This window comes from Diceros bicornis, chromosome 32 (genome assembly GCF_020826845.1).
Source record: "Diceros bicornis minor isolate mBicDic1 chromosome 32, mDicBic1.mat.cur, whole genome shotgun sequence".
NCBI classification, from domain to species: domain Eukaryota; kingdom Metazoa; phylum Chordata; class Mammalia; order Perissodactyla; family Rhinocerotidae; genus Diceros; species Diceros bicornis.
In genome coordinates, this window is record NC_080771.1 from 23,686,715 (window position 1) to 23,711,909 (window position 25,195).

At 44.9% G+C, this 25,195-nt stretch overlaps 2 protein-coding genes across 5 annotated transcripts in view; one reads left to right on the forward strand and one right to left on the reverse strand.

Moving 5' to 3' along the window:
• PHLPP2 (PH domain and leucine rich repeat protein phosphatase 2) overlaps positions 1-5,678 on the forward strand; it is a 72,382-nt gene extending 66,704 nt beyond the window's left edge. For all 3 annotated transcript variants that reach the window (XM_058528188.1, XM_058528189.1, XM_058528190.1), the window contains one exon: positions 905-5,678. In XM_058528188.1, coding sequence (XP_058384171.1) covers positions 905-2,062 — 1,158 coding nt within the window. In that variant the 3' untranslated portion in view covers positions 2,063-5,678. The remainder of the gene's footprint in view (positions 1-904) is intronic.
• A 2,498-nt stretch (positions 5,679-8,176) lies between these two features.
• On the reverse strand, positions 8,177-23,878 carry MARVELD3 (MARVEL domain containing 3). 2 transcript variants are annotated; one of them, XM_058528191.1, is made up of 3 exons: positions 23,421-23,873; positions 20,886-21,013; positions 8,177-9,940 (listed from the first exon to the last, which is right to left on the reverse strand). In XM_058528191.1, the coding sequence occupies exons 1-3, from the start codon at positions 23,804-23,806 to the stop codon at positions 9,303-9,305; spliced, it is 1,152 nt and encodes a 383-aa protein (XP_058384174.1). In that variant the 5' UTR covers positions 23,807-23,873; the 3' UTR covers positions 8,177-9,302. The 2 variants fall into 2 exon arrangements, with proteins under 2 accessions (XP_058384174.1, XP_058384175.1); XM_058528192.1 differs by lacking the exon at positions 8,177-9,940 and adding an exon at positions 14,135-15,180 and having other exon boundaries at positions 23,421-23,878.
• Positions 23,879-25,195: the final 1,317 nt, after the last annotated feature.

Below are 25,195 nucleotides of genomic sequence, written 5' to 3' on the forward strand. Positions count from 1 at the left end.
CCAACCTGCAACCAGGATTATTCCTTTTTCTCTAAGTTTAGAATTATATCAGTTGTGACTTGATCTGCTCTTCATTCTTGGTACAATCCTTACAGAGTAGGTAAATTATGCTACAGATTTCAGACTTTCTGTTTCTAGCCTAAATAATTTTTTAGATTATTTAATGCTTTAGCTACAAAGATTCTCTTAGCCATTTAATATCTTCCTGAATCTTTTCAGTCCCAACTGTGCCCTTAAATGAGAAATCGGGGCCAGCCCAGTGGCGCAAGTGGTTAAGTGCACGTGCTCCGCTGCGGCGGCCCAGGGTTCGCCAGTTCGGATCCCGGGTGCGCACCCCGGGCGCGCACCGACGCACTGCTTGGAAAGCCATGCTGTGGCGGCATCCCATATAAAGTGGAGGAAGATGGGCACGGATGTTAGCTCAGAGCCAGTCTTCCTCGCAAAAAAAGAGGAGGATTGGCAGATGTTAGCACAGGACTGATCTTCCTCACAAAAAATAAATAAATGAGAAATCATTTTTAGTGACCAATCTGAGCTTTGGCCTCTCTGAGAATACTAATGATGGAGAATTAATGACAGTTCTGCTTATTGTTTTTCTAACAGATGTTTCTTTATTTAAGGACATGCTGAGGTCTATACTTCATGTGAGAGCAAATATCTTTGGAGATGGGGGTGCCTTCTAGCTACTTAATTTTAATCAGTTAACTGTATGATATTTTGTCCTTGTAGAATTTTATACATTTATTTTTGTGAGTCCGCTTAAAATTATACAGATCCCAGGAAAAAATATATAACATGTCAATTCTATTTTATTGTAAAACCCTAAGCATTGTGATCTAGAAAGATATAAAATTGTATGTCATTGTTGCTTGTTTCTCAGAATTTGCATTCTGCTTGTCTCTAGGACAACAAAGTGAATGGGGTAACCTGCTGTACCCGGATGCTGGGTTGTACATACCTCTACCCTTGGATCCTCCCCAAGCCCCACATATCTTCCACTCCACTTACCATTCAAGATGAATTGCTGATTCTGGGAAACAAAGCATTGTGGGAACACTTGTCATATACAGAAGCTGTCAACGCAGTACGCCATGTACAAGACCCATTAGCAGCTGCCAAAAAACTGTGCACGTTAGCCCAGAGCTATGGTTGTCAGGATAATGTGGGGGCAATGGTGGTTTATTTGAACATTGGTGAAGAAGGCTGCACTTGTGAAATGAATGGGCTCACCCTCCCAGGTCCTGTGGGATTTGCTTCAACCACCATCATCAAGGACCCACCCAAACCAACCACTCCTTCCTCCAGTAGTGGTATTGCCTCTGAGTTCAGCAGCGAGATGTCCACTTCAGAGGTGAGCAGTGAGGTGGGATCCACTGCTTCTGATGAACATAACACTGTTGGCCTAGATGGTGGCTTGCTCCCAAGGCCGGAGAGGCGCTGCAGCCTTCATCCAATACCCACCTCTGGGGTTTTTCAGCGCCAGCCTTCTTGTGCAACCTTCTCAAGTAACCAGTCTGACAATGGCCTGGACAGTGACGATGACCAGCCTGTTGAAGGGGTCATAACAAATGGTAGCAAGGTAGAAGTAGAAGTAGATATCCACTGCTGTAGGGGAAGGGATCTTGAGAACTCTCCTACTCTTACAGAGAATTCTACCCCATGTCCTGAGGAACATGCTAGAGGATTATTTTTTGGGATCCACAGACAGAACAGTGTGAATAGTGGCATACTTCTGCCAGTGAGCAAGGACAAGATGGAGTTACAGAAGTCTCCCTCCACTTCCTGTCTCTATGGAAAGAAACTCTCCAATGGCTCTATTGTTCCCCTAGAAGATAGCCTGAACCTCATTGAAGTGGCCACAGAAGCACCCAAGAAGAAAACAGGCTATTTTGCTGCCCCCACTCAGCTGGAGCCAGAGGATCAGTTTGTTGTACCTCGTGACCTAGAAGAAGAAGTGAAGGAGCAAATGAAACAACACCAGGAAAGCAGGCCTGAGCCTGAGCCTGAGCCCAGCGAAGAGGATCGGACTGAACTCCCGGAGGAGTTTGACACAGCTCTGTGATCCTCCCCCAGGAGCCACGGCGCTAGGGAAGACCGTGTAGTGTTGAGATGGGGACCCTTCCAGAGCATTTTGCCTCTGCATTTCTAAACCATAGATGAAGAGGGTAGAACTTGGAGCCAGAAATGGTGAGAGCTATCAGGGTCTTGCTCTGGATAAGCTAGTAAACGTCATCAGTGTTAAGTTTCACATTTAACCTGCATTGGAATTCCCAAAGTTCCTGGGGAGAAAGCAGATGTTGCCCTGTATCAGTCCTACCACCTGCCATTAACCCTTTCTCTCCTAGGATGATTTTGAGGATTTGCCTGCCTGGGCAGGAAAGGGACTATCTCTGTGGAGGAAATAACTGAAGATTGATTCTCTTTACTGATTGCTGCTGATGGATCTCTGTGACAGAGAAATCACCTTCTATCTCAACCTAACTGATGGGATGTGATGTGACTAGTCACATGGCTTTTCATTCTTCTCTACGAGAATACAGCCTATTGAAATGACGTTTATTGGAAATGTAGAACCAATCAAACAGATAATTTATGTATGTAATGTAATGAGAGCACTTTTCATTGACTGTGAACTTTTTATTTTCGAATCTGCACTCGAGCCAATCTTCTTAGAGGCAGCCCAGCACCTTTGTCCATAGGCAAAATGATCATCGGGTGTTGGAGCCTTCTTTGAGGGTACTAGGAAGGGCCCTGGGAAATCGATTTAACTATTAGATGTCAGACTCGGAAAGCTCCTGAAACTTAGGGGAGTAGGATCTTCTTTTGGGGATGAAGATGGGGAAGGACTGAGGACTAAGACTACTTCCCCCCAAATCACAAGAAGAGAATAACTCCTTGATAAATGTGACACTTGCTAGGAATTTCCCAGCAGATCACAAGAGAGGCATTTGGGGATTGGCCTTTTTCCATAACATGTGATGGAGTTGGCAGTCAGCCTCCTAGTATGTGGGGCCAAGGCTGATGCTGCTTGCATCCAAGTAACCGTGAGTTATAGCAGATGTCGCTGAACAGACTGAGGCTGAATGAGAACAGATGGGTGGAGCTCACGATCAGACAAGTTCCTTCTATTATTCTAGAGCAGAGGGATGGTTTTCTAAAATGTTGGAAGTGAGTTGAGAGTTCACCTCTTTAATGTTTAACAGAGTATTCTTCTGAAAACTGCTTATCCACCTCACATGGTTTCAGAGTACTGGCCTCAATTACTAATATAAGAAAGACTTAATTGAGAAATTCCTAAGCATATAGAAAACCTGGTTTACTGTATTTCTTGCACATTCTATGTAACCCTAGCAAAATGCAAGTCCTTCCTATTTGTGTTCTGTTGCCTTTTCCATTAGAAGATTTACTTAGGAAAATTAATTCCTACAAAATTTTGACATTGCTTGATTTTACCCAATGGGGAATGTGCTTTGAATTTTTAGAATACTTTCACAAAAAGAAAATTGGGTAGAACCATTTTTAATTTGTTTCATGATAAGCAAAATGTTAAGGTTGATATATACATAAATATAGGGTTTTTTTTTAAGTTTTTGTTAAAGGAACAGTAGAAAACCAGATAACCTGTCCACAAATGGTTATGTCTCTTCATCTTCTCAGAGGCCCTCTACCCATGTGCGTGTGTCAGTGGGATACACTGTTGGGGGATTCCATACCACTCCAATGGCTGTCTAATGTTCAACCCCTCAAGAATCTGAATTTGAGTCCCCAAATTGTCAGGAACACTTGACTTCTCTGTGTCAAACTACTGGTCAGCTACTGAAAAATTGTAGAACTCAGGTCTTATTTGAAGTGGAGAACATAGTGGCTCATACAAAGTTTTGGTGCTGTTAGAAAGATGGACACAATTGTGTGGCTGCCTTATTTTTATATGGGAAAAAATGAAGAAAAAATGGAAATGAAGGAAAAGCCCAAGATAATAGTGATACGTGATGTAAAAACATCTTCCTAACCAGACAACAGAAGCTTTGAGTTATAGAGCAGTGATGTTGTCTAAAAAAGTTATTTTGAGAATATACCACTTTAATAGTATAGTCTCTTAAAAATTGTCCTTTATCTGTGAACCCTTTTCTTGTCTTCTCATTGTTTCCCACCCTACTTATTGGAACCATCACAAAACCCAGTTCTGAGATGACTTGACCAAAAGTGAATGTATTTACTTTTTAGTCAGAAGAACTCTAAAATTCCAAGTGTTCTTGTGGTAGATTTATTTTCAGGAAACATTAGATTGTATTGAAAACCTTTAATATAGGCTATACCAAAACTGATCATTCTTTTTTTGTAACTTCCTTTCATTCATTTCCCTCTGTAATTGCTCTGTATTAAAATAGAAGGTAAAAAGGCCATAGCACATTACCAAAAATAACATACAGAACTCTTGACCTATGAGGTCATTTACAGTCATTGTGTGATCTGATTAGGTTGTCAGGGGGTGAAAGCCAGTAATCTGTCTCCAGGTGAATGTAATCTACTCCCAGGACAGTCCTGATGATCTCTAGCCCAGAGAGGCTGGCCTCTGCAGGATTCTGAGGTCTCGGTGTGTATCTCCCATTTAATAGAGAAGTTTAAGAGAATTTCTGAAAGAACGTCACTCCTGCTTATGGGAGCAGTTCAGGAATCCTATGGAAGAAAGAATAATGTACGAGTCTTATTTTTATCCAAATGGATTGGAAATGTATTTGAAAATTTAAATGCAGGTATGTCATAAAGCTACAGTGCTACCATAGAGTCATTGAATTACCACTCCGAATACAAGTGAGCGCTTTATTATACTACTGTAGAGTGTACGTGTGCAATAAGTTGATGAATTCATTTTCCTGGTGTAAAGAAGAGCCAACGCGAGCAGCTTGGTAATCATTGGGTGCTATTATAATTGTTTGTAGCGAGTGCTATTTTCCAGGAGATGGAGCCAGTTAGGTTTGGCTGATCTACTGAATATCAAATGATGCTCTTCTTTCCATGTAGACCTTCAGCAAAAGCCGGTACTTGGAAGCCACAGGCTCACCTTTATCTACTCAATAATTATTAATGAAGAGACCTCCATAAGGGAGCACTTGGCTGTTATTGATAAATGTACCAATTATTAAATAATTAGTCTTCAAGCCATTCAGTGATGTCTGCAGCATCACTATAGAACTGTCTTGTGTCACTTTTTACTTCCCTCTGGGGGGGAGCCTTAAAGACTCCCCCAATCATGGAGGCAAGTTAATCATTCTCTCCAGTTAGTGACTTTTGCCCCATAATTGGGTAAGCACTTCCTAGATTGAGAAAAGCAGCTACAGTAAATCTGCTGTTTCCCTCATTTGGTGATCCTTCAATCACACATAAGCTCCTTGTATTCTAAATTTCATGCACTTCTCCCAGATGCTATAGGGTTTTCTCTCACTGTTGCCAATGGATGTCATCCAGACATGAGTTCATATCTTATGGTTTTGTGCAATCATTGTCGTATTGTAGTCCTAAGACTCATTATAGTGTATTTTTGATATTTTTGAAATGTGTTAAATTTTTTAATTCAATAATATGAGCCAGGGCATGTTGCAGCAAATCTATTGTTTGTAAAAAATAACAATAATAATAAATAAAATAAAATGGAATATCTTTTTCATGGCTTTGTTTTAAAATGGAATACCTCTTATTTTATAAATACTTTATTTTAGCGTGAAACTGTAATTTTCTCTAACTTGTATACAAAATTAGTTTCTTAACCAAAAGCACCTTTAGGAATTTTCTGCTTTTTCTTTAGGGGAAGCTAATAAGCAAATGAAACCACATTCCATAACACTCTATGAAGCTATGAGTTAAGGCAAGAATAAATATTTTTGATCACCTTTTAAGCGAAATAGCAATAAAGATTTTTTTACCTCAAGAAATATTATATTCTGACTTGGTTTATATGTTTAAAGAAATCCCAAAGAAAGGAAACACGGTCCTTATTTACATGCCGGTTATTAGCTGACTAGAGGAAACTCAATTGTAAACAATTCACAGCTCCTCTTAAGTTGGAGAGCTGATGATGACACAGAGGAAGGAGCTAAGTGGATCATCTGGCCATCATGTTTGTCATAATGTAGTGGCTTTGGTGTCAGAACTTCAGACAGGGCCGGCCCTGTGGCTTAGCGGTTAAGTGCGCAGGCTCCACTGCTGGCGGGCCGGGTTCGGATCCCGGGTGCGCACCGACGCACTGCTTCTCCGGCCATGCTGAGGCCACGTCCCACATCAACTAGAAGGATGTGCAACTGTGACATACAACTATCTACTGGGGCTTTGGGGGAAAAAAAAGGAGGAGGATTGGCAATAGATGTTAGCTCAGGGCTGGTCTTCCTCAGCAAAAAGAGGAGGATTAGCATGGATGTTAGCTCAGGGCTGATCTTCCTCACAAAAAAAAAAAAAAACAAAAAACTTCAGACATGGTGGGTTTTGGCTCACAAAATGCTTATAATCCAGTTAGGCCTCTAAATTGTTCCTCCCTCTTCCACGCATTGGTTGCCTCCCATAATCTCTGGACTTCCAAGCAAGATTTGCTACCTCTCCAAATAAAGGTCAAGATGAAATCATTTTGCAGGTTTCCTACTTTAAGATTTGGTTCACCAACTGTTCATCCATGCGCTGAGCTCAATGCCACCATCTACTTTAACACCTCAGTTCCATGAGACACACACCTCCCTATTCCAGGTGGCAGAAGTGAAATTCTCTGCTTCATGTGATGTTAATTCCCTGGTACACCAATGGCCGCAAGAGGACATTAGTCACTCAGAACACATTCCAGTATATGATTCATTGGGTCTGAGTTTTGCCTCTGCTACTTAAAAGATTTGATTTTAGCTAAGTTACTTAACCCCTCCAAGGCTCAGTTTTTGTAGGAAATGGTATCGCTCTCATCAGTTATTTGTGAGCTTAAACGGTAAGATCAATACTGGACCTGGCCCATAGTGAGCAGTCAACGCAATGTCAACTGTTGAGTAAGCCACTTCACCTTCTTGAACCTTTGTCTCCTCAACTGTAAGATGCGAATAATAAATCTTGACCTGCCTACTGGACAAGTAGTAGCAGATCAGACAAGGTTTGCTAAAGCATTGTGAACGTTAGGAACCTGCAAACGTGGGGTGTTGTGATTACAGTGATGGCTGGGCTCCAATCACTAGAGCAGAGCTGGATCTTGGGAGCAGTATTGTAGCTGGGCCTAGGTCAGATAGGTCAAAGTCCCCATTTTATCAAGCACAAGACATGGGTGAAGCTCTCATAGGGACATGTTTCAGGGAATAAATGCTAGGTGAGAACAGTAGGTGTGGGTATTCTTTTGAGGGGGAGGGAGGAATTGTTTGATTTTTGCTGCTGTTAAACTTGTCTACCACTTAGTGAAAACTGTGTGGGACCTAGCCACTGCCTCGAGGCTAAGGGTGATAGAGTGGAAGTATCCTTCTGTGGCACAAGTGTTTGTATTTTAACCTAGCAATGTATATTTCCAGTTGATTATTTTCCTCCAAGCTTTACTTTTTGTAAAAGTAGAATTAGTTTCCTATTTCTGTATGAGATTTAGTTTTGATCCTTCGCCTTGGATAGGTTCAATAATTAGCTATTGAAAGGATTTGAGAGGAGAGAGGAAAGGTGATATAGTCTAGGGAAGAGAGAAGAGTCAGCAGACATGCAGGGGTAAAAATGACCAACATGTGTTAGAGGAAAATAATGTTGACTTAAATTTTTTTAACAGTCATTTTGGCATATGTTGAAACAGGCTTTTGTTTGCTGATTTCTTACTAACTGTATAGAGAATCAGATTTATGTCAAAATTGCATTGTGGGGGACAGCCCGGTGCATAGTGGTTAAGTTCGTGCACTCTGCTTCGGCAGCCCGGGGTTCACGGGTTCAGATCCCAAGCATGGACCTACGCACCGCTGATCAAGCCATGCTACGGCAGGTGTCCCACATATAAAACAGAGGAAGATTGGCAACAGATGTTAGCTCAGAGCTAATCTTCCACACCAAAAAAAAAAAAAAAATTGCATTGTGGAAATAGTTTTTAAAAATCTGGTTTGAATTTATTAATAGTTTAATCATAGTTGTAATATGAAAATAAGGATATTATAAAAAAGAATTAGCTATTGAAAAGCAAGAGGACAATTAGAAAAAAACCTATATAATAAGAATGTGTATATTTCTAGTTGCATCTGACATGAACTGAAAATCTGTGACTAGTTGTAAAGTATAAGAACAGTTATAAAACTTGAGATTAAAATTATTGAAAGAACTTTATTTTTAAGATTCCGTGTTAATGATCTGTTACATTATGAAAACAATTCAGGGTCCTGAAAGACAACAATCTACCTTTGAAGGCCTACTCTATAGGGTGCTGTCAGGGAATGCAGAAATGAAGAAGCCTCTATAAGCTTTTATCGTCTAGTAAAATTATCTGCTTTGTCTTTGAAATCAGTTGAATCACATGTTTAAGAAGTTTATGAATTTTATTTCTCACTATTTGGAAGCCTCATATTTAAGAAAATTATAAAATATTTCAGGAAAGTGAATTCCAATTGAATGACTTGCAACAAGAAAGAAACTAACTTGGAAGGCTGGCGAAAAACATTTTCTCAGCCCAAATCCGGGAACCCCGAGGAGTAACATAAATGCTCAAAGCATCTCTCTTCCTGTATCGACATCCAGCCTGCCATCTCTAATGGAAGAAGCCTCCTTGGGACCCAGGCGGTCACGCTATACTGCCGTATGGGCAGAATAGCTTCCCTCTAGGAGATGGTCAGAATGTAATTACTCGTTTAGAATTCAATCACACAACTGCTTTAAAATCATTCCGCTGCGACCAAATACGAGGGGAAATGGCATGTTGCTTTTGGTGACTTTAACTAGTTAAGACAGGTAAGATATTTCTACTATAATACTGGGCCTGCTACCCCTGATGTGTAGTTCTTATCTTTCATAATTTCTCTAGCTACTTATCTATTGTCATTTTTACCTTGCCTTTTGGTAAGAGAGCCATATCATACGGGCATACCCAAACTTCTGATGTTGCTCTTTGTAGCAAACTTGGAGATATTTTTTTCAGGCTCACAGCCAACAAACACTTATTCATAGAAAAATGAGACGATCATCTAGCTTTGCATTGGTACCAAAGGCAGCATTTGTAACATTAAGTATGTGAAAACCACAGTTGTCTCATGTGTGATTTTAAAGGACCCATCTTTTTGAGAGAAACAAGGGAGGTGGGTTGACATTTAGGTTCCAAGAAGATCTCAGAGTGTTCCAGACCAGAGATATTCTGGTGCATCACTGTAATTTCTGTGCCGTTCTTGGTTATCTGTGTAGTGCTTCTGCTCTCGGTAGCTCCGTAGGGCCAGTACCACGCTAACGCCATACATAATCACCAGAAGACAAGCAAAGGTGGCTGCTGCTCCATCAGTGCCTGAGAGCTGGCAGTTCATCCAGGTGAGACCCTTCCGGGCATAGAGCCTCTCTCTTGTTTTGCAAGTGTCTGTGGAATTGATCCGCAAGGCTACGTGGAGGTAAATGCCAATGCCTATGCAGTAGCCCACTGCCGCTAGGAGGCTGAAGGCGGCCTCCAGGAGGAGCCACTTCCCTGGCAGTTTGGTTAGATTCTTGGCTCCTTGGAGTAAAACACCCATGGTGAGGACACCCATCCCCAGAGAAACAGCCACACCACCATATATCAGAGGTGCTCGGAGGACCGTGTACTGCTGGTCCAGCTGTCGAACCTGCTCCAGCTCGGTGCCCTCAAATGGTGAGTAATAGTTGTTCCCAAAGCCGCCGGCAGTGGTAAAGCTGGCACTGAATCCAGCAAGGACAAAGTAGGAGGCCACGATACACATGAGAACCATCCCATTCAATATCACCTCCACTATCTGTACCACACCTAGGAGGAGAGAGATTCCGTATTTAACACTGATGTCACTCACCCAGGAAACCCTGGAGGTCAGACTAGAGAAATACCATGGTGACCTGAGACATAGATTCAACATTAACATCCTTAGTGTTTTGTTTTTTAATATTCATATGTTTGAAAAATCAAAGTAACACTCTGGAAAAATTTTGGGCAGTTTCTTAAAAAACTAAACATAAAGACTTACCATGTGACCCTGCAACTGTACTCCTGAGCATTTATCCTAAAGAAATGAAAACTAAGATCTACACAAAAACATGTACATGAATGTTCACAGTAGCTTTATTTGTATGAGCCAAGTATTGGAAACAACCCAAACGTCCTTCAATGGGTGAGTGGTGAAAGAATCTGGTATATCCATACCGTGGAATAGTCAGCAATAGAATACATGTAACAACTTGGATGGATCTCAAGGGAATTATGATGAGTGAAAAAAAAAGGCAGTTTTAAAAGGTTACATACTGTATGATTCCACTTACGTAACAGTCTCAAAATGACAGAATTATAGAGATGGGGAACAGATCTGTGGTTGTTGGGGGATGGGGATGAGTGGGGGGAAGTGGGGAGAGCGATGGATGTGACTATAAAGGGGGAGCACTGGGGATGCCTGATGATGGAACAGTTCTGTAGGTGACTGTGGTGGTGGTCACACGTATCTGCATGTGTGATATAACTGCACAGAACCACACACATGCACAGACACGAGTGCATGTACAACTGTAGACTGTCCATTTCCTGGTTGTGATATTGTACTATAGTTACGCAAGATGTTACCATTGGGGGAAACCGGGTTAAACAGAATCTCTTCGTACTAGTTTTGCAATGTCTTGTGAATCTATAATTATTTAAAAATTTAATATTTTTAAAAATTCAAAATGACTTAAAAAGGTACAAAATGAAAAATTTCACTCATATCCCTGTCCACCCTGTTCTCTACCCCCAACCACTTTCATTATTTTCTAATTTAATTTCCAGTGTTCCTTTGTGCAAATAAAAGCACTCAAATCTGCAATTCATCCCCCCTTTCCCTACTTTTTTCACAAAAGGAAGTGTACCACACACTGTCCTGCATCTTGCGTTTTCCATTTATTATTCCTAGAGATGTTTTCAGGTTAGCTCCCACAGAGTGTCCACCTTCTCTGTGGCATGGCCTCCAACTCCATTGTATGGATGGACCAGTCAGTCTATTCAACCAGGATCCTACTGATGGATACTTGGGACGTTCACCTGAAGGTTTCTTACAAGTTTAAGGAACCCACATTACCACGAGGCAGCAGGAGCCAACAGGTGAATGGAGACGAATGTCTTCTTGTCCATGGTCAGCTTTCATCTGTCACTGACAGAGGCCCCAGCCTCTCCTAGGTGTACTCCGGGGAGAAGGGCTCCTGTCATTCTCTCAGGGTTCAGAGATGAGAACTAAGACAAAAGCACATGAACCTAGAGTGGGAATGCCAGGTTCATGTCCCCGCTCTTTACTGCTTGGTGACCTTGCCCAAGTCATTGACTCTAAGGCTCAGACACTCTATCTGACAAACAAAGATAATGCCTGCCTGCCTTATCTCACAGGACTGTGGTGAGGCCCTGTGAAAGCAAGTAGGAAAATCCTTAGAAAATCATAAAATGTTATACAAGCGGATGGTAATGCTACTCAGTAATGTTTGTAAAATGGAAGGGGATTAGTGAGAGATTTAAGAAATGGGAAGAATTTACAGAAAGTGTGGTTTCCCAGAAATCAGGAAAACTCGCTAATACACTAGTGGGGGCCGTGATGTGTATCAACTGGGCAGCTGAAGACCAGTAGCTCTAACGGACTTAGGCAACAGCTGATCCTATCTCCTGCTGGGCCCACACGAATTCCTGAGAAGTCCAGGGGACGCCGCTGTCAAGGGCTCTAACAGTTGAGAAGCTACATTCCTCTAATTTAAATCTGAAAATAACATCAGACCAGGACTGCCCACTCTCCACCCAGGGACTGTCAGCTACTGGCCTCTTTCCCTCCAGCAGAGTGAGTGAATTGACCCAAACATTATTCTAATTCAGCGGGAGTAGCTATTGCCTTACCTAACACCTTTCTCTGCCTTGGTTTTGCCTTCTGCATGCGTGTTAATATGTCACCCCCCCAAAAGGGAAACAGGAATACCGTCCTACTACAAGATGTGGACAACCTGAACGTTTCCTTCTGGGATAGATTCTGCCAAAATGGTGGAGTCATAATCCATGCAGCACATATCTGCTAGGCTGAAGTGGAATCAATCTAGATCTTGTCAACCACCTCACTGACGGCAACAATTCAGAGGAATAATGAGCTTTTGCCAGGTCCAACGATATTGGGTCTGTTGAAGGAATACGGCCACTGAATATTATCACAGTACCATCCAGGCCTGACCTGGCTTAGCTATCAACATCAAACAGGCCTCGAGTATTTCCAAGCATGCTGTTTGTGCAGAAAGACTCACAGACATCAGGAGAAAAGAAAAAGGGCGATGACCAGAGCTTGCAGTGTATCTCTATGTGGGATGGGACAAGTCTTTAGAGAGACAGCAGAAGGCTCTGTAGAGGGAAGTGGAGATTCTGAAACAGATATGAGCTTTTTGTTGTAAACAGCATCTTTTGTGGGTGAGGCTGCTTTTGTGGCTGATAATTTAATACTATGCTTAATTATACATCTACTGCATTTGCACTGGAAATGTGAAAAAACTGAGGCGAGCAAATCAAATTTTTAAAAAGTTTTCTAAAATAAAACTAATACATGTGCAATCAAGCCATACATAAAAAATTCTCCTTCTCTTTAGAAGCAAATACTGTTAATGCTTTCTTATGTATTATTCTTCAGGGAGTTTTCTACTCATATACAAGCAAATATATGTATTTGATACCAACTCAAGACAAGGTTGACATAAGGGAAGCCATATTGTATAAAAGAAACCCTGTTGTAACTTTGAGTGACCTCTGACTAACTAACCCAGCTGGATATGCACCCTCCAAGAGATCTAAATGCTCTGTAGATTTTACGACCTCTGCTTGTGCCTGTACCTCTCAGCCGTGGTAAGATGATAACTTTGTTCTTTTGAGTTCCTTAGGAATGTGATGACCCCTGAACAGAGAGTCTATGCTGATAGCCATCATCAGTGAAGACTGAAAGATCTGGTGTGGCACTCCCAGTCTGTTAACACCAGAAGGTCAACATTCCCAACCTCCTCCCCTATAACCCACCGGCTTATATAACTGCTGCAAGATTTTGTGCCCCCTTAAGATGGTTCTTTGAGACATTAATCAGCCATCTTCCCCCTTGCTAGCAAGCTGTAATAAACTGCCCTTTCTTTTCCACCATCTTGCCCCTTGACGATTGGCTCTTGTCTCGTGGCGAGCAGATCGTGCCCTTTGGGCGGTAACATATTTCCCCTTTTCTAAATCTAAATGGAACTCACCTTTTAAATGTAATAAGTAAAGAAATAATACTATAAATGTATTGTGAAGGGAACCATCACCTCCAAATTAAAATTTTTCTTTGGATTTTTATTGGATTCACATAAAGCAAAAAACATATTCACTTGTACCAAGAATATGTTGCATTGTGCCATAAGTCATAAGTTAACATGCCATAAGAACCCATGAAGTTGTCTGGCCAAAAGTAGCATTCTTTCTTTTATTCTGGATGGCTCCTGAATTCCAGATGTCGGGTTTAATTCTTCGTACAATGGTACATTTACAAGAGGTACAAAACACTTATTGAGCTTTCAAGGCCATTATAAGGGGCTTATTAGAATAGCTTCTTGGCAACCCAGTGAATTAATCTGATTCCTCTTTCTTCAGCCCACGTTGAACTCCAACTTAAACCTTACAGAATAGCCTCCCCAGGGCCCCACCCCCTCCATCCAGAGCATTAAGGAAATGAAGGATCAAAGAATTCAGTGGAGGGGCCGGCCCGGTGGCGCAAGCGGTTAAGTGCGCGCGCTCCGCTGCGGCGGCCCGGGGTTCGCTGGTTCGGATCCCGGGCGCGCACCGAAGTACTGCTTGGTAAGCCATGCTGTGGCGGCGTCCCATATAAAGTGGAGGAAGATGGGCACCGATGTTAGCCCAGGGCCGTCTTCCTCAGCAAAAAAAGAGGAGGATTGGCGGATGTTAGCTCAGGGCTGATCTCCTCACAAAAAAAAAAAAAAAAAAGAATTCAGTGGAAAAAATTGGGGGCTAATCTGCTTAAAACAGCTGTGTTTAGAAAACTTCAGGCTGAAATGTTGTTTTGTGTCTATGTGGCTCTTCAAGAACTCTGAAGATAAGGTTCTTCAAATTCACTTGGTTATCTCCCTTTAATCAAGAAGTGCACTTTGCTGTGGCACATGCCCTTTGGGTCTTGGGCTTCAGTTTTGGGTTTTTTGTTTTGTTTTAATAATTTTGGTTAGTTCCTCCCCAACAGAAGACTCCAGAACCAGAGCTTATTACATCAGAGAATGCTGCTCCGTGTAACCTGGGGCTACACCCAGCATACCAAAGGTGGCCTGTTACTTTTCAAGCCTTGGCAAGTTCCACAACAAAGTACTCCGTGAAAGACAGTGGTTCAGAGTAACTGCCATCACTTACATTTGACAGAACGTTTTAAAAAGCCTAAAACTGTAACATTTCTGCAGGATTCTCTTTTAGCTTCCTGACCTTTCGGTAACCCCTGAAGGCCAGCACAGCCCCCAGGGCAAAGACCCCAATGCCCAGGGCAGCAAAGATTCCAGCTCCTATATCTCCCCCATGGAAACTGCAGCTGAAGCCGCTGTACCCTTTGCTGTGGTACAGCGCCTCCCTCTCTTTACACACAGGGGAGGCATAGGCAGCGGAGAGGTAGTGGAAGTAGAAGTACAAAGCTGGGACATACGCCCCGGCGATGAGCACGTCCAACAAGCCTTCGACGACCAACAACAGGGGGCAATGCCATGGGACTCGCAGGACGCCCATGGCGACCAGGAGGCAGCAGAAGGCCATGAGGGCTCCACTGTAAGCCATTGCCACAGTGACTGTGGGCAGCTTTAGCTGGTAGAACTGGACATCCAGCTGCTGTGCTGTCTCACCATCAGCACCAGCAAAACCACTGTAAGCCCCTCCATACTGGTAGTAGTAAATGCCCCCCAGGCTGGTGATGCCCGTGTAGCCCCCCGTGGAACCGTAAGATACAGAGCTGCAGGCCAGGATCAGCAAGTTCAGGAGAACCTCCAGCATTTGGCAGCAGGCTGCAAAAGAAGGGCGGGTTACCAATTTGAGAGACGCTGTTTGGCACTTGGAGTCTTCACCTTGAGGCGTTTCCTCCCCATGGCAGCTCACACCACAGCCATCTCTTTATTCTGACCCCCGGAGGGCCTGAGCAGCCAAAACAATAGATGTTAGCAGGGAAGTGTGGTCTCCAAAAATGATGTCAGAGAGACTTGGGACTGAAAAGAGTAATTCCCAAAAGAGCAAAGCAGCTGCCCCAGGTGGGGTGCAGGACGATGGTGGGAGAAATCAGACCAGTCAGCAGAGAGAAAGGCAGCCCCTATGGAAGGCAAGAACATTCTCTGCCCCAGCCCTTCCCTGCCAGAAAGACTAAAAATAGTTATCTCATCTTTAGCTACGTTGTGGCTATTTTCATTTAGAAAGAGGAGACTTCTCCAAGTTTGAAGGCAATTATAATATAGAACTTAAAACATATAAAGAGGGGCCGGCCCCATGGCTTGGTGGTTGAGTGAGCGCGCTCCGCTGCTGGCGGCCCGGGTTCGGATCCCGGGCGCGCACCGACGCACCGCTTCTCCAGCCATGCTGAGGCCGCGTCCCACATACAGCAACTAGAAGGATGTGCAACTATGACATACAACTATCTGCTGGGGCTTTGGGGAGGAAAAAAAAAAAGGGGAGGAGGATTGGCAATAGATGTTAGCTCAGAGCCGGCCTTCCTCAGCAATAAAAGAGGAGGATTATATATATATATATATATATTTTTTTTTTTAATTTTATTTATTTATTTTTCCCCCAAAGCCCCAGTAGATAGTTGTATGTCACAGCTGCACATCCCTCTAGATGCTGCATGTGGAACGTGGCCCCAGCATGACAGGAGAAGCGGTGCATCCCCGGGATCCAAACCCGGGCCGCCAGCAGCGGAGCGCGCGCGCTCAACCGCTAAGCCATGGGGCAGGCCCCAAAAAGAGGAGGATTAGCACGGATGTTAGCTCAGAGCTGATCTTCCTCAAAAAAAAAAAACATATATAAGTTAGAAAAGAGCATGGAAGTTATACATCAAAATGTTAACCGTGGTGCACATGTATTAGAAATAGGAATGTTTAAGTTAATTAAACCCATCAGGTTTACTGAATTACAGAAACATAATTGGTTTTATTGTTCTTAGACTTTAACTCAGTAAGCATGTTTTAAAGTGTAACTCTGTTTTCTTCAGTTTCCCTAAGGACCAGATCTGGGCTGGGATATTTTCCCAGAGCTGGATTCTTGCAGGGCCCTTGTCTTCTTTATCTTGCACAAGGAAAGCGCTCCAGCTTTTCCACCAAGCTGGCTGCTTTCCTTAAAATCAATTTTATTGAGATATAACTTATACACAACCAAGTGACCCATGTTAAGTGCACAGCTTGATGAGCTTTGGCAAACGTATTACCATGCAATCATAATCAAGATATAGACCATTTTCATCGCCCAGAAAGTTCCCTCGTAACCCTTTGTGGTCAATCCCTCAGCTTCCTCCTCAGGCAACCACTGATCTGCTTTCTGCCATTAGGAATTAGGTTTGCCTTTTCTAGAAATTTACATAAATGGAATCATACAGTCATGGACCCTTTTGTGTGTGGTTTCTTTTTCTCAGCATAAAATAAAGCTGGGTGCTTCTGGGGATTCTGGGAATTGTACGTGCAGGAAGTGCTCTAGCGGGTCGGCTCACTGTGGGATCAGGCTGTCAGCTGCTCCCCGGCATTTAGAGAACCAGACGTTGTCTCTGGATCTGGATGCCCTCTGTGTGAAGCTGTGTCACATCTACACAGTCTCTCATGGAAATGACGCCTCTCAAGAATTATCTCTATACTCTGCAACACCCCCCCCAAACAGCATTATTGTCTTCTTTAATTACAAAGGTAACAGACTTATTGTAAAAAAAAAAGAAAATATAGATAAAACAGAAACATATCATGCAAAAATTATCTAGAATCCAACCAATAAAAATAACTGCTGTTACCATTATTTTTTCTTCTGGACTTTTCTGCCCTATTTGCATAATTTTTACTGTAGTTTATTTCCTTTTAGGTAAGAACAGGGTCCTACTCTATCTGCTATGATATAACCTATTTTTTCACTTAAGAATATAGTGTGAACATATTTTCCATCTCAGCAAATATAAACCTACTTCCTATTTTTAAAGGATATATAGAATACCATAATGAATTTAAATAATTCCAATGTAAAGGACATTTTGGCTTTCCTAATGTTTGTGCTATATGGGAGCAAACATATGCTATATATTTCTTAATAGAGTGTGGGAAGGACTAGAGCCTCTACAAGCCCCTTACTCCTGTTTTAGCTTTAGCAGAACCAGATGAGAACCACCAGGCTGTCCAGTGGTACCTGTTTTTAAAAATAAAGGCTCAGAGGCTCTCCAGGCCTTCCTCGCCCCTTGAAGGGATCTGGCTCTCTGAGGCAGCACCTCAGAGAGGTGCTGTCTCCTAAGAAGCTGAGGTTCATTTTAGGTCACCCCTTCCTCTGACTCCAGCTCAATCCTTCAGACCTGTTAATGAGTTAATGCTCTTCAAGTCAATTGTGGTTTGAAATCTTGACATAAGTCCAGACAAGTACTGGGTTAAGTAAGTACCTAAAAGGGGGGATTGAGAATGTAAGTTGGGGGAAAATAAATCCCATAACTGTCCCCCCTGAACTTTTTCAGCGTGATCACAAGTCCCATTGGCAGTGTGAAGCCATCTCAAGACTAAACCCGCAGGCTCTGAGTGAGAGACGAGTACCGCTGACTACAGCAATGACAACTTTCTTGGGAGAAAATGAAATTAAACTTTTAAAGATGCTTTGCAAGTAAGATTACAAGCTGAATGTAAACAGTGTCATGATTTATGTATATATAAAGAGATAAAACTTGTTTTTGTCTTTTTTTTTTTTTATAATTTCCTCATTACACTGGCCTAGCTCTCCATCTATGATCTTCTCCATCATGACGTGAGCGCTAAGGGTCAAAGGGAGAGGGAAAAGAGGAAGTGCTCCAAACGCAAATTGGGGGAGCCAGGAGGGGAGCAGGAAATGCACTCCTTCTTCCCAAGGGTCGTGTAACTCCTCATGGTCCCTCCAAATAATAAATGAGCACAACCCATGCCCGCACAGGACTCCTAGTGATCTGATACGCACTTGGGACATCTGCACTTGCTTTTTATCTGAGCTTTATCCTCAGCCCCTAAAGATTTTACTGTCTGAGGAGTTTTGCCTGCAAAAGAGGATTTGGGGTCTATCTCCATCAGTGTCCTCAGTGTCCAGTGAACTTCCTACAGGGCCTCACAGCCCAAACTACGGGGTCTCCCTGGGAAGTTAGAGAGGGCCACAGCTGTCCGCTGGAGGAGGAAGTGATTTCGCCAATAAGGAAAAGAAGTCACAAAAGACCTAAAGCTGGAAATCTTCGGGTGACCTTTATCCAGGCATGCATTTCCTGCTGGAGAGAAGTTCCTGGTGTTGAATGGCTGTTTCTCCCCACACAACACCGTGGTGTGTATTTATATGGGTCTCTGCGCGTCCAGAGATCTTTATAAGCCCTCGTTGGTTAGCTTCTGACTGCTGAAGCGTCCGTGCACGACCTTGACTCAGAAACCCAAGCTCTAGGCCCAAAGCCAAGCAGCCGGAAGCCGAGCTAAATCAAGGTGTGCTCTGGCCAGGAGCTTCAGGCTCTGCCCTCTCCCCCGGTAAGTCAATCACAGAGGAAAACACCCCTCGACAGGGAAACCTGTTAACCAGCTTCTGGCTTACTCCTATTTCTTTATCACCAAGAAAAGAAGAAAGGTCAAGCAAAAACCACGTCCAGTCTTAGAGTTGGGCCCCAAATTTCAATTTTAGCTCTTCCGCTTAAGAGCTATGTGACTTTGGGTAACTTACTGTACCTCTCTGAGCCTCAGGAGTTGCTGAGAGAATTAAAAGCAATGAGGTTGTACCAACATATGTAAACTAGGGTGAGGATTCTTGTACCTCGATTGCCTAAAGCTCTTTAATGAAAGTTCTGTGTAATCCAATGATCACGTATATCATCGTAATCATCCTAAAACACATTTTCAGGTATAAGCGCCATGATTTCTTTCCCTTGGGCTGAGAAGGTTTCCCCCTTAGTCACACGCAGTCTAGGGAAATTTCTCACCCTGTTACGTGAGCCAGAAAAGCTCGCCCTGACAAACCAGATTTTATTCATTGCTGGAAACGCCAGGACTGGTGCTGGGATGGGAACTCTTGGAAACCATGCTTGGAGCTGACACACGATAGTATTTAAGTGGTTTTTTTTTTTTTTTTGGTGAGGAAGATTGGCCCTGAGCTAATACTTGTTGCCAATCTTCCTTTTTTTTTGCTTGAAGAAGGTGGTCCCTGAGCTAACATCTGTGCCAACCTTCCTCTACTTTGTATATGGGATGCCACCACAGCATGGCTTGCTGAGCGGTGTGTACGTCCATGCCCAGGATCCAAACACGCAAACTTTTGGCTGCCAAAGCAGAGTGCACAAAGCAGCCTCTATTTAAGTGTTTTTAAGTGATTTAAGTATTATTAAGATGATTTTCATGATATTATTTGTGCGGTTTCTAATAAGTGTGGTTTTTTGTTTTTGTTTTTTTTTTGTAAGGAAGATTAGCCCTGAGCTAACATCTGTTACCAATCCTCCTCTTTTTGCTGAGGAAGACTGGCCCTGGGCTAACATCTGTGCCCATCTTCCTCTACTTTATAAGGGATGCCTCCACAGCATGGTTTGACAAGCGGTGCGTCGGTGTACACCCAGGATCTGAGCCCGTGAACCCCCAGGCCGCTGAAGCAGAACACACGCACTTAACCACTACGCCACTACGCCACGGGTCAGCCCCAATTTTGTTTTTGTTTTCAATGAAACAGAATAGAATAGAAATTATCAGTGCTTTTGATACGTAATACCCTAAGTATTGTTTCACGACATCTTTGTGTGCACGTGTGAAGTTGGTCTTAATGTAAAATATACTTCTCACTGTGGGTGTCAGTCCACAAAGTTGAAAAGCCATGACGGAGTGTTTGGCCATCAGATCTCCTGTCCTGTGACATGAGCTGCAACCCGGCTACCATGTGCAGGTGACTTTCCCTCTCTAACCCAGCCCACCTTGCCAGAGGAGCCCCCTCCAAGAGCTGGCAGCTCACAGCTGGCTCTACCTGCAGTTCCGCCTGCAGCCTGAAAACTGCAAGCACGGCTGCGGGCCTCACCAGACCCCAGGGCACATTTGAGGAGAAGCACAGGAAAACTAGCTGTACCTTTTAGCTGTTCCTGCCCTCTTTTAGAAAATGAGAACCTCATGCAGTTGTGGAGACAAAAATGCCAGGAAGCCAGGGGCTGGCCCGGTGGCATAGTGGTTAAGTTCACGGACTCCGCTTCGGCAGCCCGGGGTTCGCAGGTTTGGATCCCGGGCACGGACCTACACACTGCTTATCAAGCCATGCTGTGGCAGGTGTCCCGCATATAAAATAGAGGAAGATGGGCACGGATGTTAGCCCAGGGCCAATCCTCCTCAGCAAAAACAGGAAGATTGGCAACAGACATTAGCTCAGGGCTAATCTTCCTCACCAAAAAAATAAATAAATAAATAAGCCAGGAACCCAAAAGGGAAGTCTGCTTGAATTTTTGTTTCACCAGCTCAGACTCCTTCCAGAACCACCAGCAACAGCAAATGACCAAACTGCCTTCAATACGGCTCACCTCTCCCAGTGCACAAGTATCTGCATTTATGGCATTCCAGGAGTCCAGCAGCCTCTGACTGGTAATACTCCACTTCCTCTCTTCCAGGATTGGGGTTCGGGGGCGGATATCTCTCAGAAGTGAATTCACTATAACCAAAAACATACACGGCCGTTAGGGCATCTCAAATTCAACACCTTGTTCAGTATTAGAACTCTGGACACTTCATGCTGGCGGACATCCAAGAATGCGCAGAACAGAAACAAAATTTGTCGTAGTATTTCATACTCCAGAGAATTCTCTGGTTTAGTGGCCCCACAGGGCATCCAAACACTTGATCCAACTCCACTAACTAACCACGTCACTTGTCCCTGTAATTCTGAGCACGGCCTTTGATGCTGGTTTGTCAGCCCACTGGAGCTGTCTAATCAGGTAGAGAGGAGCCACCTTTGTGAGCTTCTCAGTTCAGCACAGATCAGGCCTCTTCAAAACTAGTTTGTGTTCACAAGACTCTGATGCCCAGGCTGGCATTCTCTTCCTTCCCTTGACACCTTGGAAAGAGCTGAATCTGTCATCATTCTCTAGACTATGAGTGATACAGATAACTTTGGACATCTTCATCTCTCTCCCTTTTCCTCTGCCAGCCCTGGCACATTCTATTCCTTATTCCCCCCGCTTTATCCAGCATATCCTGGGCTTTGTCCAAGATTCAATAGTGGGTGATGCACTGTATTTGCTAGGCTCCAGGGATCCTTCTAGAACACAAATCTCATCATGTATCTCTTGGGTTTGAAACTCTTAAACTCTTGTAGCCTTGGATAAAGTCCAAACTTTCAACACAGCACAGGAGGCCCTTGCTCATCTGTCTCCACTCACAACCTCACATTCACAGACCCAGTCATAGTGAACTGCCCCTCTCCCCCAAAATGATGAACTGCAGCTCCATGCCTCTACGTCACTGTGGAAGTTATTTCTCTGCTTGGAACACCTTTCATCTTCCTCTCCCAGGCTCCCCTCTTGCTCCTTCTCCAGAACTCAGCTTTGAGGTTGTCTCTTCCCAGAAACTTTCCAGAGCCCAGTCAGGGGCCCAGCTCTCTTCTCTCCAAATCTGTTTCCCCTGCAGTGGCACGTTTCACACCGTGCTGCAATTGGCCTGTTCACCCATCAGTCTCTTACCAGACTGTAGACACCGGAGTAGATCTCTGTAACCCCCACCGCTACATCCATCCATTAAATAAACGCTCGTTATGTGGAGGAGAGACGGAAATAAATTGTCCTTTGGTTTTAAACCACCAACTGGCTTCGAGCAAAAGTAAAAGTATTCCCTTCATTCACGTTGGGGCAGGGGTAGGGGCGTGGGGACTGGGACACTGGTTTATAAGGAAACCAGTCGTGCAATTGCAATGCAATGTGGTTTTAATCAGGGAAACAATGGCTAGTGCCTGTGACTGTATCTGGGCACACCCTTTGTCATAGTTTGGCTAGTTGGTTTTAGATAATGTAATATAAACTCAGGATAGTAGCTTTCCTGCTGTGTGGACACAACAGGGAGAGAGACTGGGCTGAGACCCACAAGTCCCACAGCAGAGATGAACCTGACTCCTTCTTAGAGAAGAGGGCAGGTGTCAAAAAACCAGAAAGCAGTCATCACTCCAGGACCTGTGTGTCTCCTTGATGGACAGGCACATAACCTGAGCATTCAGTAATATTTGTAGATTTGGATGGAATGTTCCATGTAAAAAAGACCAACTCCCTAGGAGGGGTGGGGGCCTAGGACTGCCTCCTCTCCTCCCTTCCATCCTCACCCTCTCCAGCCCACAAAGTCTCCCAGAATATTGCTCTGCTGTGACCGCACAAGGCTTATGGGAACTACAAGGCAGGGATGGCAAAGTTTGTTCATTCCGGAGGGTGGGGTCTCAAAACAATCATGGCCTTTGAACGAGGCTGTCCTCAAGAAAAAAGGGGGTTAAACTCTCCGCCCTTCAGTGAGGAGTTTTAGGTAGATTTAGTTCTTTGGTTAAAAGCGTAGCTTCTCCCGGCTGTTTGTTTTGCAAAGGCATGTACTCCTGGAAGGGGTAACACATTAAACCATTAACGTCATCAGACTAACTTGATTAGGCCCCGGCCTCCAGGAATGGGACTTTGGGGAGGGCTGTTTTGGGGACATAGGACAAGGATCTGAAACCTCAAGGGGCAGTCCTGTGACCACGTGGGGGGGTCAGGGAGGAGCCTCAGATGAACCCCACCTACATAATCTCCTTCCTAGCCCTTCACTTTCCTGTCCTGAAGTCCTCCCTTCCTCCTGACCTGGTCCCCGGGGCCTGCCACTGCTCCCGGGGGGTTTCGGCTTTGTTACTCGGGTTCGGGTCAAGCAGTGGGGGCACCGTAAGGTTTTCCTTCTCTACCCGGTCACCTCTAAGAGCACACGAGGGAGGAATGGCACTATCTTCCTTTAAACTAGCTTCCTGGGCGAAGCAGTGGGGGGCCCCAGAGCAGCGCAGGGGGGCTTCAGACCCAGCCTTCCTCAGTGCCCAGGTGCCCAGCAGCCCACCTCACCTTTCCGGTGTGCGACGCCCGAGGGCCTCCTTCCTCTGGGGCGGTGGCTCCGGGGTTTCCCAAGGCGCGGGCCAGGGGGGCGGGGCTGCGTCCCAGGTGGGCCGCCGGGGTCGGTCTGGCGTGCGGCTTTGGCGGGATTTTTCTCGAACTCTATGTTCTCCAGCGCGATGGTCCCCGAGCCTGGATCCGTCCTGGCGGGGGTCTCGGTCCCTGCCCCTATCCCGGTCCCCGTCCCTCCGTCCGCCCTCGTTTCTCTCCCTGCGCCTGTCCCCGGCTCTGTCCCGCGGTCTCTCGGAGTGGCGGTCTCGGTCCGGGCGGGGGCGCCGCTCTGGCTCTCGCTCTCTCGGCCGGGCCCGGGGCTCGCGAGTCCCCGACGTATCTTCCATGGCCCAGTTCCGTTTCCCCGCCCAGAAGCGACCCGAGGTTAACAATCCACAAGTTTCCCGGGCAGGTGGCCAAGCCCGGGGGCGGGGCGGGACGCTCACCTGCGCGCACGCGCACTAGCCCTGCTGCTGCCGGAGAGCCCTCACCTGAGCGCGCGCGCCGCCAGGGGGCGCAGCTGTGTGCGGCCCGGGGTCCGGGAGCGGGTGCGTGTGCTGGGTAGGGGGGACCAGGGGGTCGTGCTGCTTTGCACCCAGCGGATCGGACGACTGCCTGCCCGCCGTGCCCCGTCTGCCCTGAGGTATCCTCTCAGTGACCAGGCAAGGTGGGCGGCCTGGGGAAGCGAACTCGCAACTTAGCTCCTTGGGTTTGCTTTCCCAGTGTATGTGCATCCACTCTCTCACCCATCCATCCGCCCATGCGTCCAGCCGTCCGCCCGCTCACCCATCCATCCACCCATCCATCCACCCGTCCACTGTCCCTCTCTCCTTCCTTCTCTTGCTATGTTTAGCGTCGTAGGGGGCTTGAGGCCAGTTCATCTATTAGAAAAGTCCCAGACTTAACAAACGTTTTAGAAAATGACGAACCACACAGAATTGACAGCTTTTTCTTTTGCCAAGTAGGAAAGTTTAAAAACATATAAAATTGGCATCCGTAAATTAATTCTTTCAACAAATATGTGTGAGCACCTAGCCTAGCAAGCGCTGGAGATACAGCGGTGAATTCTACTTGCGTGTTGCTTCTGTTCAGTGTGTGTGGGGAAAGGGAGAAGAGGCAATAAACAAAGAAAGAAGACTGTGTCAAATTTAACAGGGAGGGCAGGTTTCTTTATATAGCTCTGGGGAGGGGACATTTGAGTTGAGTCCTGGATGAGCAGGAGGCAGCCTTGAGTTTAGCTGAGAGAATGTTTCAGAAGAGAGAAGCCCAAGTGATGAAGAGAGCTGGACAAGAAGTTCACTGAGTGGAGTGAGTGGGGATGAGATGAGGCTGAGAGGTGGAGCCGGCAGATGGTGAGGAGTCTGCATTTTCATTACAGGAGTCATGGGAAAACATTGAAAGGTTTTGAGCAGGAGAGTGACTAGCTCTGATTTACATTTTTTAAAGGTTACTCAGGCTTCTGTGAGGGGGATGGACTACAGGGAGCCAAGGTAGAGACAAGAGATAAGTTAGGAAGCTACTGAAGCAATCTAGGTGAGGGGTGATGCTGGCCATGGAGTTGGTGAGAAGTGGGCAGATCCAGGTTGTAGTTTGGAGGAAGAATTTACAGGATGGATTGGATGTGGGGAAGTGAGGAGAGGTGAGAGGTGACTGGGTGGGTGGTGGTACTGGTTACTGAGATGAGAAGACTGGAGAGAACCAGGTTTGGGGAAAATTGGAGAGTTCCATTTTGGACG

What these genes read in the sequence shown, in the direction of transcription:
- MARVELD3 (XM_058528191.1), bottom strand. Translation starts at nt 23,806, where the DNA reads ATGGAAGATACGTCGGGGACTCGCGAGCCCCGGGCCCGGCCGAGAGAG. An exon ending in GGGCGTCGCACACCGGAAAG is followed by an intron (nt 21,014 to 23,420) that starts GTGAGGTGGGCT and finishes TTTTGGTTATAG; the next exon opens with TGAATTCACTTCTGAGAGAT. An exon ending in ATACTTGTGCACTGGGAGAG is followed by an intron (nt 9,941 to 20,885) that starts GTGAGCCGTATT and finishes CTCTCCTCCTAG; the next exon opens with GTGTGGTACAGATAGTGGAG.